Consider the following 16332-nt stretch of genomic DNA (forward strand, 5'->3'; position numbering starts at 1 on the left):
TTAGTTATCTCAGACCACTCTACCCTTATTAATACCAGATTTTAATTACAGATAGCTGAACACTTAAATCCAGGTTGACTGGCATTTACTAACATTAATAAAATAGGAGGAAGAGAGAGAAAGAGAGGCATAACGATTTGACAGTTTCTAGAATGAAAGAAATTCTAGGAGAAAAATGCAAAGTAAAAAACTTTCTATAAAACGAGAATACCTTCAGTGATATCTTAATCAGTAATGAAGTCTAAGTCACAACTTAAAGGGTTATTACAAGTAAATTACAGGTTATTATTTTAATGAACTGGGTAGTTTAAAATATGTTGAAGATGATCCATGTTTTCAGAACTTAATATATTAACCAATAAGCAAACTGGAGAAAAATAATGCTTTCTAGTGATCAAAACCTAAAATTAAATAATACAAGAACACCGTGAAGACATTTCAATGAAAGGTATGGAAAACACTTCATTTTTACATAAAAATGAGGAATGACACAGGAGAAATACCTTTAGTATCAAAATATACAGTCAGATACTATAATCACCTAACAGCACAAACTTTTTTAAGACACATTACTTTCAAACACAACAATAATGCAGATATTTCTTCTTTACATCTAAGGCTTACGAGAGTTTGTATGACTGTAATAGCCATAGGGCTCCTGGAAGACAATAGAGAGTGGTATTGCTCTGTCTTTCACACTCTCACATTCCAGATACTGTGAAGTTTTTTAAAGCATGTACCATTGTTGATCCCATGTAATTGAGCGTCTGAGAATAAGTTGTAGGTGTGCATATCCAATTAAACTGACCCAGACAGATATGTACAGTGGTGTGATGTAACCTCATAGAATGGGCAAAGTGTTCCTGAAGATTTATAGTTTACATTTGGAATCTGAACCTGTAACTTAAAGACTTAATAAGTACATAAATTGCAAATCAAATTTCAAACACAATACATAGCTAGTGATGACTTATTTCATAATGTTTCCTTTGTTACTAAAATATTATTTTCATCCTTTCAATGAAAGAAAACTGTAATGTTACCTAACTTTCAGGGCTTTTGACTGATTCCTGCAAAATCTGATGTAGGACACAATAATTTTATTTCTTGGCAGAAATAAATGGTTGCTTTTCATAAGTAATTGCTTCTTTGGGAGATAATTACAGCTTTTTTGCATTATTAATAGCAGCTCTGTTAGTACATCTATTATAAAATTAATTTTAAGAATGAGGCTTATTTTAGGATATTATAAATTTCAACAGTTTTTTTAAACTATTTTTACACTCAGGGATAAAAGAGTGTAAGTTATAGTAGATGAATGTAGTACTTAAAAATTGTTTCAGAACATTCCATGGTATATATTAGCTCTGTATTTCAACACATAGTTTGGGGTAAATCCAAATGAAATATCTTCTGAATAAGTGCAAATCTTTTCAAATAGATTAAACTTTAGGCCTGGCCAGTGATGCTCAGTAGTTAAGCGTCAACCCATGAACCAAGAGGTCACGGGTTTGATTTCCAATCAGGGGACATGCCCAGGTTGTGGGCTCAATACCCAGTAGGGGGTCTGCAAGAGGCAGCCAATTGATGATGTTCCTCTCTCATCAATGTTTCTATCTCACTATCCCTTTCCCTTCCTCTCTTTCTAAAAATCAATACAAACATATTAAAAAAAAAAACTTTAGTACATGTACTTGGAAAGCTATATAGTCTTTTCATCTAAATTTTTTTACCCTAAATTTTCTTTTTTTATTTTTATTTATTTTTCTTTATTGATTAAGGCAGCGGTTCTCAACCTGTGGGTCGGATGCTTTTGGCAGTCGAACAACCCTTTCACAGGGATCGCCTAAGACCATCCTGCATATCAGATATTTACATTACGACTCATAACAGTAGCAACATTACAGTTATGAAGTAGCAACGAAAATAATTTTATGGTTGGGTCACAACATGAGGAACTGTATTTAAAGGGCCAGAAGATTGAGAACCATTGGTTAAGGTATTACATATGTGTCCTTATCCAAGTTTATATAGTCTTACAGAATAAGAAGCTATAATAAAGAAGCTATAAAGCTGAAGAATATTCTGATTCTGTGGTCAAGATCATTTCATTTTATTAGTGGACATGATTATGCAAAAAAGATTATGTAAAATTGAAAGGAATAAATAAGGCGGAGAACTTCATGTTCACCCAAGGTTATATAGAAACTACTTCATCAAAAAAGTGACACCTGAACTAGGAAGAGGGGTTTTAAGTGTAGAGAAAGGAGGAATGTCATTTCAAGATTACTTATGATAAAAGAAAATATATTATGTGTTCACTGTAAAGCCAAATTAACAGAGAATAAAATAATCTGATCATTATTTTACCTGCGAACCATTCTAATATATGCTTCAGGCTATTAGCCAAAACGACCTCAAAAGTTGAAAATATTTGGGGAGAGGGAGGAAATAGGGGAGAGAGAAATAAAGAAAGGCAGATGTCAATAGACAGATATAGATATACTGTTATTTTAAAATATTTAGCATGATTTATGCAAAATAATGAGAAATTTCTCCAAGCCATATTTATCATTTCTTTCCTTTAGGGTTATTAATTATTCTGAAATTTTAGAAGTCATTTATACTAAAGCATAATTTGGTCTACAACATGACAAAACTATACTGTGGCATTTTTTAAATAGAAGACCCAGTACATTTTCATTCTGTTTTGATAAATGTATGTGATATACAAGACATGTAGTGTTTAAGACTTTATGGGGGAAAAAACTTCCTTAAACATACAGAAACACTAAAACATAAACATGTTTTTTAAAATGACATTTAATTTAATCTTTTTCTTTTTAATTAAATTTATTGGGGTGACAGACATCCTATATAATAAAAGGGTAATATGCAAATTGACCCTAACAGCGGAATGCTCAGTCCCTATGACGTGCACTGACCACCAGGGGGCAGATGCTCAATGCAGGAGCTGCCCCCTGGTGGTCAGTGTGCTTCCACAGGGGGAGGGCTGCTCAGCCAGAAGCCAGCTCATGGCTGGCCAGCACAGCAGCGGTGGTGGGAGCCTCTCCCACCTCCACAGCAGTGCTAAAGATGTCCGACTAACAGCTTAGGCCCACTCCATTTAGGGAGTGGGCCTAAACTGTTAGTCGGACATCCCCCGAAGGCTCCCAGGCTGCCAGAGGAATGTCTGGCTACCAACTTAGGCCCAATCCCCCAGGGAGCGGGCCTAAGCTGGCACGTGGACATCCCTCGAGGTCTCCCAGACTGCGAGAGAGATATCTGACTGCCAGCTTAGGCCTGATCCTCCTGCGAGAGGGCACAGGCTGGGCTGAGGGACCCCCCTGAGTACACGAATTTTCATGCACCAGGCCTCTAGTTAATAAAATTATATAGGTTTCAATTCTGTGACTCATGATCTGTATACTGCATTGTGCACCCACCACTCAAAGTCAAATCTTCTATCACCGTATATTTGACCCCCCTTACTTTACTAAACATATTTTAATATAATATAATCTTTAAGTTTTATAAAAATTTTCTCAAAGCTCCTAATCTTTTAATATAAACGCAGATAATATGAACACTGATGTCATAGTTTTAATACTAATTCCATCAAAAGTTTATGAATATTGTATTTAAATCATAATTGTTAGACTTGAAATATAATGATGCTTGAAAAAAGTGCATTGAACGAGAAATATTGTGAGTCAAACTTTTCATAGTCTTATTTTGAAGTTGCAGCAAATATAACTTTAAAATGCTTTTTAAAAACTAGACTGAATATGCTTATTATGAATTATGTTCAGATAATTAAATTAATCTTGACAGGATGAGAATAATTTCCTTGGTTTTAAGGACCACAGGGGTCTATGTAGTACATTACTCTTTCCAAAATTGGAAAAAGTTTGAACAATATGAACCAGTTAACAAGTAATTTATCCCTTTCTCTGCAGGAGAGTCAATTCTTCTTTTCTTTGTTTTCCATTTTTTCCTCTGAAATCACATTTATTCTGGATTCTCAGAGAGAATAAGTGTGACATATTAAACACATTCTCATTTTGTAGTTGTATAATCCCTCTGTGTATGTGCTTTCAAAATTTTAATTACAAAGTACAAACAAACCTTAGGAGGGAAAAACAATTTTTCCCCTGATATACTTAACATTTTTGAAATGCTGAAAATATAACTTCAATTCCTATTTGCAAAGAAATATATATTCACCTCTTCAGCTATTATTTATTTAATATATGTCCTGTGTGAAATGCTTGCTAGGAGGTAGAATACAAATCCTGTGGTCTATCCAAGGTAACAACAGTTGAAAGGAAGTATAGCAGTAGTTAGGGTTGGCTACAAAAATTGGTAATCAAGATCAGTCAAAGGTCAGAATCAAGAGTGCATAGAGCTAACTGTGAAGATGGAAGTCAAACTAGGTGGACATGAAGGCAAGGAGTTTTACCAAAGGCCAACTAGGCAGACAAAAACTATGAAAATCAAAAGAATAAAAAGGCAAAAGAAGTTAAATGCAGAGTCACAGCAACAAAGTGATCATGGTACTGAACAAAATTCTAAAACAATTCCAGCTTCTAGTACCAGCAATGCAGTAAGAAGCAAGGAAGGCTTTAATGACTGATATGTGGTCAAATCCATATACAGTGGGGCCTTGACTTACGAGTGTCCCGACTAACGAGATTTTTGAGATACCAGCTGTCTCTAGGCCGATTTTTTGCATCAAGTTGATAGAGTAATTTGAGTAAAGGAGCTCCTTAACGAGCTCGGTCTCGGAACGAATTAAACTCGTAAGTCAAGGCCCCACTGTACAATATCTGTGAGCTCTATGATGTAGCTGTACTACTAGGGAAAACGTAGTGCCTGGAATTGTTTTAAAAGATATTTTTATTGATTTCAGAGAGGAAGGGGGAGGGAAAGAGAATCATTGATCGGCTGTCTTCTGCATGTCCCCAAGTGGGGATTGAACTCTGACCTCCTGGCTCATAGGTCTGACACTGAACCACTTAGCCACACTGGCCGGGCTACTGCCTAGAATTTAATGGGCTCTCAACAAATACTGATTTGATGAAAAAAATAATTAACAAATCAAAGGGCAGAATATCATTTATGAAATCTACCATAAACTTCCTGCATATCTTTAGTATATTGTGTTTCTGATTTTTTCTTTAAAATTTTTCTTTATATATTGACCTCTTTTCTGGTGGTATGAAGAGTACAATAAAAGTAGTGAACTTCCCTGTAAATATTTTTATACAAAAATAATTATAGTTAGCTTGAATAAGCCTATATAATTTTCAACTTGTTACTAAAATATGTCCCTCAAAGAGCAAGCTTATGCAAATCCCTGAGGCATGAAAGTATAAGGCTGTTAGGCTGCCTGAAACAGAAAGTGTGCTTCCTTAATGATAAATTCTAGCGTATGCTACATGCCATTTTGCAATAAAATGCTTTTGCAGTGCACGTAGAACACAGCTCTTAGTTCTATTAACAACTGAACTGCAATGCAGAGGAAAGTTCTGAATTGTATCTGGTCAGCCCACAGCAATCCTTAGGCAGCAGATAAAGGCCAAGTCTTAAAAAGTGCATTTATTTATGTTGGGAGTTAGAACCTAAGTATAAGCTTTATCTCAATGAATGCATTTCACTTAAGATGATTGTTTTTTTAACAACAACAAAAATGTCTTTATGCCCAGAACTATCCAGTTGTATAGGCTCCCTTTAGCTACCCAGTAATGGCTGCTTCTGTGATGACTTTTATGCTGTTAAGCGGACCATTAGTACTTGTGTCATTTCATAGCATCTTAATAAGAACAAATAAGCTTGCAATCAGCACAGCACCATACTGCCTTCACTATTCCTTTTCTTTCTCTGTATTCATTTAGATTTTAAGTTCAATACAGTGAAACTTATTCTGGTAGCATTTTTAGATTCATCCAGACAAGTTTTATTCCACAATTAACATATGAATATGTTTAATATTTTTAAAACAAATAGCTAAATGAAGACCCAACATCCCCCAGTCTTATCTAGTTAGTTCAGTCTAGTTAGAAAACATAACCAGTCAAGCTAGAATCACTAGTCCAGAGACAACACAGGTTCGTTATACATCGATTCAGTGCATGACCAAAAACTCTTACCCATTCTGACCAACGTGTCCCTGAGAGTATACTGCTGGTTCTGAGGTGAATGGGCAGTAGGGGTGACTAGCTCAGAGGACTGCCGTACATACCACTTCTCGAAAATGCAATGCAAAACACAGGCCCTGTTGCCGGAGCATCAATAACAAACCTACTATAAGGAAATACATAATCTGTTCATAAACAGATGAACAGATTAAGATGTTGCTCTTAACATAAACCTCTTTTAAGCGTGTAAAATGGCACAGATTAAATCATGTTTACTAAGGTATGTTAAAGAACACTATTACACCCAAACTATTTACATATCAGTCATATTTACTGATGACATTCAATATCTATAATCATTCTAAACATTAAACTATATATAGGTCACTGTGATCCTAAGCACTGGTTACTTCCATATAAAAACACTTTTATAAAGTCATCCTTGGGGTATATATGCTAGATGAGATGATATCCTTGGCTGCAAAACATGTATGATAAAATTATACTAAGGTTCTCTATAGCCCTGAACCAGGGTCTCTCAACACTCGGACACTTCGTGCCTGATGACCCTTTGTTGGGGGCTGTCCTTGGCACGGCAGAGTGTTAGGCAGCGCCCTGGCCCTCCCACTAGCTCCCATTGTGGGTGCCCCACAGCTGTGACACCCTGGGAAGGAGGGGGGGGTTCATCCTTGGTTGCGTAACAGGAGTTTTACAGCCCAAACATGCCTTCACTTCTTCCTGAAAGACAGCCAATCTACGAGGGCAGTAACTTTTAATGTGGCCTTGGAACAGAAACTATATCTACTTTGATATTTTACAAATGAAGAAACGTTGCACGTAATGCTACAGGGTTCCAAAGTTAAATGTGTGGAAGAAATAACAGTGGCTGTGAATCTTACATTTCTAAACCATGACTTAATGGTGTTACACAGAAAGAGCCCTGGTTTTTCATGCTTTAGCCCAACAGTGGACTCTCTGATCAGCCGTGTTCCCCACTAGGAGCTCGATAGAGCCATGAAGGCATGAGGCAGAACACAAAAGGCTCTGGTAAGAAAAGGAAAAAAGGGAGATGCCATGCCTTGTTAAACGCAGACAGGGATTCATCAAAATGCAAAACAGGCAACAAAATTACAAAGGACAGCTATTAAGCCCAAATGCCAAAGCACAGAACTCCATTAACATCCGGATCGACTGCAATGGACACTGGCGCACCACTTTCGTGCTTATGAACTTTGAGGTTCACTTTAGGTTTTCACCAATTTGCCTACGTCTAATCCTATTTCCTCTTGTGAGCGTCTATACTGCTGTGGTGATAATAAATAATAAGTAGAAAAAGTATTTTATGCATATAAATATAATGTAGGTACATGGCTGATTTTTTAATCAGAATTAAAGCAGTCCTGACACTAAAAAAAGGAAAACCCAATATATATTGTATATTATGTGCACGTACATGGCAGAGGTAGCAAATGAGAAGAGAAAGAACACAGATTCACATATACAACCCTTTCTTCCTAAACACTAATTTCTGTTTCCTATATGAACAGAATTGCAGTTCAGAGTATGAATGCTTAGGAAGTGCACCTACCACTTGTCCATTGTGCGGGTTCTTATGAGCATAGGGAGGTCCACGGATATGGTTCCACATCTGACCAGAAGTCATAGCAAAGACTATACACTGAAAGACAGGGTGCAATGTGTTTCCATTATGTAACAGTCTGGCTCATTCTGTTTATATTATACAACTTGTGCTATTTTACAAAATATAGGGGGGTAAAGTACAATGTGATAACATACCAGAGATACCATGGCCCAACCAGTCTTGTTATAAATGAACTCCAAGTTGTTCCTTCTTAAATAGAGCAAACCACCAACAAGCGACACTAACAGGGCCAACGCGATGGTGCCAGAGTAGTTGGGTGGTCTGAAGACTCGAATCTGCAAAAATTCAATGAAAACTTTAAGTGAAAGAAAAATACCAATTTTTTCTCCTGACCACATTCTAAGTCCTTCCAATCTTCAATACAAATAATTTAGAAAGGGGACACCTTACTTTCAGACCTTGCACTAACATTCTTTTCACTCCTTACAAATCAAAAATATATACCTTGAAACATCATGGCAATGTAAAAAGTCTTGCTCTTCATTTTAGGTGACTACAGTTAAACATATGCAAAGCTACCTTTGCATATTTAACCCAGATTAATTCTGTTCTGATTAATCCAGAGAACATGGGATCATCTGGCAAAGAGTAAAGGTGAGATGGGGTCATAATATTTGTATTATTTCAAATTGGGACCTTTTAAAAAAGGCTTCTTAAAACCAGTTTTATTGATAAATAATCCACATAGCATACAATTCACTACTCAAACTGTATAATTCAGTTTAGCATATTTATTGATATATGCAACCATAAGTCAGAATCAGAAAATTAGAAAAATTTCAACAGGAAGTCCCATACCCTTTAGCATTTATTCCCTTTACCCTCCCCCCTCTAGCCCTAAGCAACCACTAGTATACTTTCTGTCACTATAGATTTACCTATTCTGGACTTTCATATAATATGTGGTCTTTTATTATTGGTTTCTTTCCCTTAGCATAACATTTTCAAGGTTCACCCTTGTAGCATGTGTCCATACTTCATTTAAGGGTGAATACTCCATTGTATGCGTATACCACATTTTATTCATTCATTAACCAGTTGACAGATATTATGAATAATGCTGCTATAAAAATTCTTGCACAATTTTTTGTGTGGGCATATGTTTACATTTCTCTTAGGTATATATGTAGGAGTGGAATTGCTGGGTCATGTGGTAACTATGTTTAATAGTTTGAGAAACTGTTTTCGAAAGTGGCTGTGCTATTTTGCATTCCCACTAGTGGTGTATGAGGGTTCCTATTCTCCACTTACCAACATTTATTATCTCAATGATTTAGCCACCTTTGTGGGGGTGAATGGGTATCTCATTGTGAGTTTGAATTGCAGTGCCCTGATGACAAGCCATCTTTTCATGTGCTTATTGGACATTTGTATACTTTTCTTACAGAAATGTTAATTCAGATCCTTTACCCACTGTTTAAGTGATCTTTATGTTACTGAGTTGTAAGAGCCCTGTATAATAGATGTAAGTCCCTTCTAAGAAAAATGATTTTCAAGTATTTTCTTCCATTCTGTGGGCTGTCTTTTCACTTTCATGATTGTGCTTTAATGAACATCAAGACTATATTTCATAAGTAGACATAATTGGTATGAACTCATGATTTCACAGTATGTATAGGTCTTGGTTCTACAACATTCACCACTAAAAGAAAACAAGGCTCCTAGGAGAAATGGTTAACTGAGTGCTGGGTAGGGTAGGTAGGCAGATGCAAGATGAGCCTGAAATAGATCAGCTGGAGGTATCACATTCCCTGACCTCAAATTTTACCACAAACCTACAATAATCAAAACAGCATAGTTTTGGCAGAAAAACAGAACAAGGAACAAAACTGAGATAAACCCACACATACGTGGACAAAAAAATGTTTTGATAATGGAGGCAAAAACATACAATGAAGAAAGGAAAGCCACATGCAAAAGAATAAAACTAGAATGCTTACACCAAACTGAAAAATTAACTAAATAAGACCTGCAACAATAAAACATATAGGGAAAAAAACATTGGTACTAAACTTACACACCTTGGTCTCAAAGGGGTTTTTGTGAACTTCAAAGCAAGGGAAGTAGAGGCAAAAATTCATGAATGGGACTAGATCAAATTTAAAAATCTCTGCACAGCAACAGAAACCATCAACTAAATAAGGCAACAAACCAAATGGGAGAAGATATTTGCAAATGATACCTCCAATAAGAGTCTAATCTCTAAAATATATAAAGAACTCATACAGCTCAACACCAAACAACCCATCCAATTAAACAATGCACAGAGGACCTGAACACACACTTTTCCCATGAAGACATACAGATATATGAAAAGATGCTTAACTTCAATAGCTACAAGGGAATAAAAATTAAAACCACAATGAGATACCACTTCACAGAATGACTGCTGGCATGACTATTCTCAAGACAAGAAGTAAGTGTTGGAAATGATGTAGAGAAAAGGGGCTGGTAGGAGTGTAAGCTGGTGCAGCCTCTATGGAAAATAGTCCAGAGGTTCCTAAAATAATTAAGAATCAAGTTACCATATGACCCAGCAATCCCTCTTCTGGGTATCTACCTGAAAAAATTTGGAAACACTTATCTATAGAGATATACATACCCATATTCATTGCAGCGTTATTCACAACAGCAAAGCCATGGAAATAACCTAAGTGTCCTTCAACTGATGACTGGATGCGGTACATTTATAAATGGAGTACTATTCAGTCATAGAAAGGATTAAATAATGCCATTTGCAACAAACAGATGGATCTTGAATATATTATGCCAAGTATGTCAGGTGGAAAAGGACAAGAACCATAGGATTTTATTCATATGTGGGATATAAAATAAAGGAACAAACTCATGACACAGACAATAGCATGGTGGTTACCAGAAGGGAAGGGTCATACATAAGATGACAGAAGGAGACTAGATATTGGATGGTGTGCACACAATGCAATATACAAGTGATGTATTATAAAACTGTATGCCTGCAACTTATACAGTGATTTCCTCTTTTAAAAAAATGTTTATGGCTAAGTAGTTTATCAGTGGTCTCCAACCCTTGGTCCGCAGACCACTGGTGGTCCATGAGGTCCAAATGAATGGCGATTGCAGGTTTAAATCATCCTCGATTATTTCCTTAAGGTAAATGACATAAAATAAAGATATGACAGAATAGTTACACCACCTTACAGTGCCAAGAACAGTTTATGTGTTGCATTTTCTCACATGGCTCATGAAAAGAAGGTGTTATCGAATTTGTACCTGCCCAAATAATAGATAAAAATTATACATCCAGCTTTTTAATTAGAAATTGATTATTAATACCACTGAGTAATATTCAGTATATTTTTTAGCCTCTGAAATTACTTTGTGCCTCACATACAGTTTAATAGTTCTTAAATGATTTTTAGAATAATGATATTTTAAATTCACCTAATTTATAGCTTATAGTTATCAGACAGTTTTCTCTAAGTAAGGAAAAATGCTGCATAGGGAAATTTTAAAAACCCTGTGGCCTTATTACAATGCCCTAACAAACCAAGCTAATTAGCCTATTATTTAAAACTGTGGAGGAGAAATACATACATGAACATCCGTTCTGTCAGCAATCCACTTTGCGAGCTGTTCAGCTGCAAATCCGATTCTTTGAAGGTCAAAAGTATCAGCTCTCTTGGGTCTGCCTTTTGGAGGGAAATGCATGAATGTAGGAGCAGAGTTCATGTTGAGCTATAAGACAGAAAATAAAATTAAATATAACATCTTTATATAGCGTTCATCTACAGCTCATGTTTTTTCCTCCATGAGTTTTGGAAAGATAGCATTTATTCGAAAACCCAGTGGCTTTCCAGAACTTAATTACTGTTTTATTCACCTTAATGCACTCCTGAGTAAAAAGAACTTATAAATTAGGCTGCGTCCTGAACCTCCACATTCAACAGGCATCATTCATATTCTATCAGCTATTTCATTCTTTTCCTACCTTAAATTCTATAATTAGAGTAAAATATGAAGTAATTCAAAGTGTAAAATAGAAATATTGCAATTTGGCAGAGCATGGACTATTCGACTTCTTGAGAAAAAGTACTGGCATTTGATGAACAATATAAATATACTAGAGGCCTGGTGCATGGCCTGGCCTACGGGGATTGGACCAAAACCAGCTCTCCAACATCTCCTGAGGGATCCTGGATTGTGAGAGGGCAGTTCTCAGGTGCTGCACCCCGGAATCAGGCTTCCTCCCCTCTGGTTCCAGGAGCTTCACCTGAGACCCACAGCTGCCAAGTCACTGCAGCTCCTGCCCCCTGGTGGTCACTGCCCATTATAGCTACTGGTTGGATGGTCACTTAGGCTTTTATATATATATATAGATTATGGAATTAATTTCAAACAAATTATAAGTAGATTGACTTCTCTATTAAACTTAAAAAATGCTGATGACTGTCACAGAAGCCAACATTTTTGCTCTAAACAATCTGAATTTACCAGGCTGAAGCAGAAATCCACAATGATAGTCTTTTTCTGTTTAACTTCTCTATTAATTCAACTGTCTTACAAATGGTTATATCTCATTATTATTTTCTAAAGGCAATTTCTATTTGAAAAGTGTACTGAGTAAGATACTAGCACAGTATAAATGGTGCTTATTAACAATAAAATATCTAAAAACAAATATTAGATGAATTTGCATTGAGAAGCAAACTGCAAAAATATATACAGATTAAATTCTTGCTGCCCAGGAATTATGAAAAATGTCACAAATTAAAAGCCACGGGATTTTCGGCCATGACTTGAACTATAGATCAGCATTGCCCATAAGATCACGGTTCACATTGAGGTAAAGATCCAGCAGTGGGATGCATGTTGTGGACATTTAATGTCTGTTAAGTGGAACAAAACACAGTCACAGGTTCCTTTCTTCCCTCTTTTCTCCCACTCCTGACTGTGTCCATGTATGTTTCCCTGATAGATAAGATAGATGCACAAGAGATAGCTACAGCCAACATGGAAATACACGTGGAAATATATGATTTCAAGGAAGAAATTCCCAGCAGGGGAACAATCACAAAACCCAAACTAAGGCTTAACATCCTAGAATTTCAGAGTTTAAAAAAAAATCATATCATTCAAAGTTTTCATCTTAATTAAAATGTACAAATTCCCCAAGGCTACAATAAAGCAGGTTACAACACAGGCCTGATTTCTAGTGCAGAGCTCCTCCTAACACACCATATTCATACTCCGTGGCCTGTTGTCAGGCACTTAGCCTCAGCCATTGCACGAGAATCACATATAATTGAAGTTACTTGCCCAGCAAGTCCCCAGCGTGCCAAGAATTGCCAAATTTCTGCACTTGTTATTAATATTGTATTCCAACACCACAATACTGCTGACAGTGCTTTACAGCATCAGTTTAGAGAAAGTACTTCAACAAAATGTGACTCAATAATCGATGAGAAAAAGAAACATAAGCATTAAAAATCTTTTAGTGGTTCTCATGTCAAACAAAATATATAATTCTGTTTTTGTGTGGATTATAATTACCCATAAAAATCATTAACTGCTATAACTTTTATGCATTTCTGCATTTAAACATGAAAACTCATTGCTAAGCCAGGGGCTAGGTTTTGGAAAAGACAAAGCGGTTCTATATTCGTAATTCTGCTGAATCAAAATTAGCCTGAGGAAATTTTGCAATTTAAAACAATCTTGACTTCAGCTCTCATATCTATGCCAAACTTAAAGTGTAAAGCATATAATATAAAAGATTTCAATGATTATCTCTAACCATACAGCCATCTGGTTATATACTGGCAGCCTATAGTCAGTACCAGCACAAAAATAGGCTGACCTGGTCTCACAGTTTTGTTTCATCTGAATTAGCTGCCAATATTTTAAAGATAGAGAGATTGTATTTGGATCTCTTCTTGAAAACCACATCTAGATGTGGCTTGCATTTCTTCAGTCCTGGAGCTGGGCTGTCTCCTCAGTTTGCTGCAGTCCCCACCCACACCACACTGTTTCCTCAACAGTGAGCCCAAGGATCAGCTGCTTGGCCTGTAGCTGTTTATCTCTTACAGTAGTTAGGAGAACAGTGAAATATCTGGCTCCATTAGAGATCTATTTTTTTAAAAGACCAAGAAAGACTTTGTTGAAATAAATACAGGAGAGAGCATATTTACTCATGCAAGTGAAGAACTAATGTGTGAAATATGCTAAGTATGAACATAAACGAAGATACCGTAACAAAATGACACTAACCCAACCTACTCTCTTGGCTTAGTTTACAGCCTGTCCAGGACAGACATTTGGGCTTGAAACTTTTGCTCTAGCAGTTAGATTGGACCTGGATGACTATTGCCTATATATGGTAGAGAGGAGTAGTGTATATAATGAAGAGCACTTCCATCTAACGACCTCTAAGAACAATTATGAGATTCTATAGAGACCTATAAATTACAGGAAAGAATATTTGGCTCTTATAGTATTGTAATTTTCCTTTATAAGGAAATTCATTGCTCAATATTTGATTGAATATATGAACAAAAATAAATATCTGCAAAATAAGCTTACGGAGAAAGAAATAAGTAAAGAATACTAAAGAAAGACCAAGGCAAAAGAGGAAATTTATCTTATTCAACTAGAAACTGGCAAAGATGAATAAATAATTAATCAACCTCGGAGCAAATAAGCAAAAAAACTCACTAATGACCCTTTACAGTTAGTGAACTAGACTCCTTACAAAACTAAATGCTGTCCCATGACCTGGCAAAGCATTATGCCGGAGTGTCATATGTGAGGAAAATAAAATAGACCAAGATACCCAAACTGATCAATGCCTGGCACTGAAAGAAGTTTTACATTTGAAAGGCACCGATCAAGCAGTGATAAACATAAAGCATTAAGAACTGCAGGGTAAGAGGAACTCTGGGAACCAGTTCAGCACTTAAATTCTAGCTCCATATTACACTAGCTTTGTAACCTCCAACAAGTGACTGCACCTTGCCATACCTTAAGTTCCTGATCTGTGAAATACAGATAACAATACCTTTCTCAGTGGGTCATTGGGAAGCTAAATGAAAGAATATACACGAAGCACTAAAAAGAGTCCTTGGAACATAAGTACTCGATGTTAGCAATGACAATGACACAAATTGATGACAACTAGCATACTTATACCACCATTCTGTACCTTGCTCTATGGAGAAGACTGGATGACAACCTATTAGTCTGCTCAGGTTGCTGTAACACACAGAGATGAGTCGGCCTGAATAACAGAAGCTTATTTCCTCACCGTTCCGAAGGCTGAAAGCCTGAGATCGAAGCTCAGGAAGGTTTGTTGCTAGTCAGACCTGTCTTCCTGGCTGGAAGATGGTCACCTCCTTTATGTCCTCACAAGGCTTTATCTCTGTGCACATGTACCCCTCGTGTCTCTTCCTCACAACCAGATCCAGGAAGTGGTGTCCTCCTTAGACACCAGTTTAAGGAGGTAATTAGGGTTCAATGAGGACCTACTGGATTAGGGTCCCATCTTTATGACCTCATTTTATGTTTAATTTCCTCTGTAAGGTCCCTGTCTCCAAAAAATGGTCACATTGGGGTTAGGGCTTCAACATATGAATTTGGGAGGGACACTATTCGGACTACTTTTCAAAAAATATTTAATATTTTGTATATAAAACTATCTGCCATATGGAAAGAAGTAAAGATTAAAACATTGAATTTTAGATAAAATTTCCTACTTTTATGCACAATATTACCTTAAACTACATACAATTAAATATCAAAATAAGGTTAATGCATGTAAACTGCCATTGTATGCTGACAAAACACATTTCCTCCACAATCCAAAAGTTAAAATGTGTTTACCATACTTGCTAATGGCAAACACTACTCAAAAATAAAAATAACATTAGCTGTATTTTAATCCCAACAAACAATTCATTATAACTGCTACTGTATTTATTAACTTACTTAATAAATGGTATGTTTATCGGGCAAACAAAACGTATCAACCATAACCAACTCTATTGAAGATGTTAGCAAACGAAAATATAACTTTTACCTGTTGAAAAACATCCGTCCCCTCATCATAGTCCACCATACTGAAGAAGAGTTTGTTACAGAAAGCAGATGAATAGCGCCAGGAATTAGCCAGGATTTGATATTCTTCATTAGCTTGCCTGATAAGAACAACAGAGCAGAGCAGAAACATCAGTATTCAAGCACTAACAAAGCTGTTAATAAAACAGGCAATTCTAGGGAAAGAGGTGGCCAGTTTTTGCATGAAAAGCAAGCTAAGACTGTATTTTATATTTTTAATTGGTCGTAGAAAATAAAAAGGTGAAATATTCCATGATGTGAAAATTACATAAAATTCAAATTTTATTGTTCATTAATAAAGGTTTACTGCTCTAGAGCCACATGAGTCATGGACATATTTTTCTCTGGCTGCTGGAGTATAATAATTGTAACCAAAACTGCATGGCCAAAAGCTCATCCTGGCACTTTCAAAAACAAGTTTAACAACTCTTACTCTAG

The 16332-nt window shown here is 36.2% G+C and overlaps 1 protein-coding gene across 2 annotated transcripts in view; it reads right to left on the bottom strand.

The window, feature by feature from the left end:
- Nucleotides 1–16332, bottom strand: part of TUSC3 (tumor suppressor candidate 3) — a 109587-nt gene that overhangs the window by 43572 nt on the left and 49683 nt on the right. For both annotated transcript variants that reach the window (XM_070408299.1, XM_070408298.1), the window contains exons 3-6: nt 15857–15974; nt 11380–11520; nt 7938–8078; nt 7729–7818 (exon numbers count right to left, since the gene is read on the bottom strand). In XM_070408299.1, the coding sequence (XP_070264400.1) occupies nt 7729–7818; nt 7938–8078; nt 11380–11520; nt 15857–15974 (490 nt within the window). The remainder of the gene's footprint in view (nt 1–7728; nt 7819–7937; nt 8079–11379; nt 11521–15856; nt 15975–16332) is intronic.

This window comes from Myotis yumanensis, unplaced genomic scaffold, assembly GCF_028538775.1.
Source record: "Myotis yumanensis isolate MYYU_CA2020_CCGP unplaced genomic scaffold, mMyoYum1.0.hap1 SCAF_3, whole genome shotgun sequence".
Classification (NCBI taxonomy): Eukaryota; Metazoa; Chordata; class Mammalia; order Chiroptera; family Vespertilionidae; genus Myotis; species Myotis yumanensis.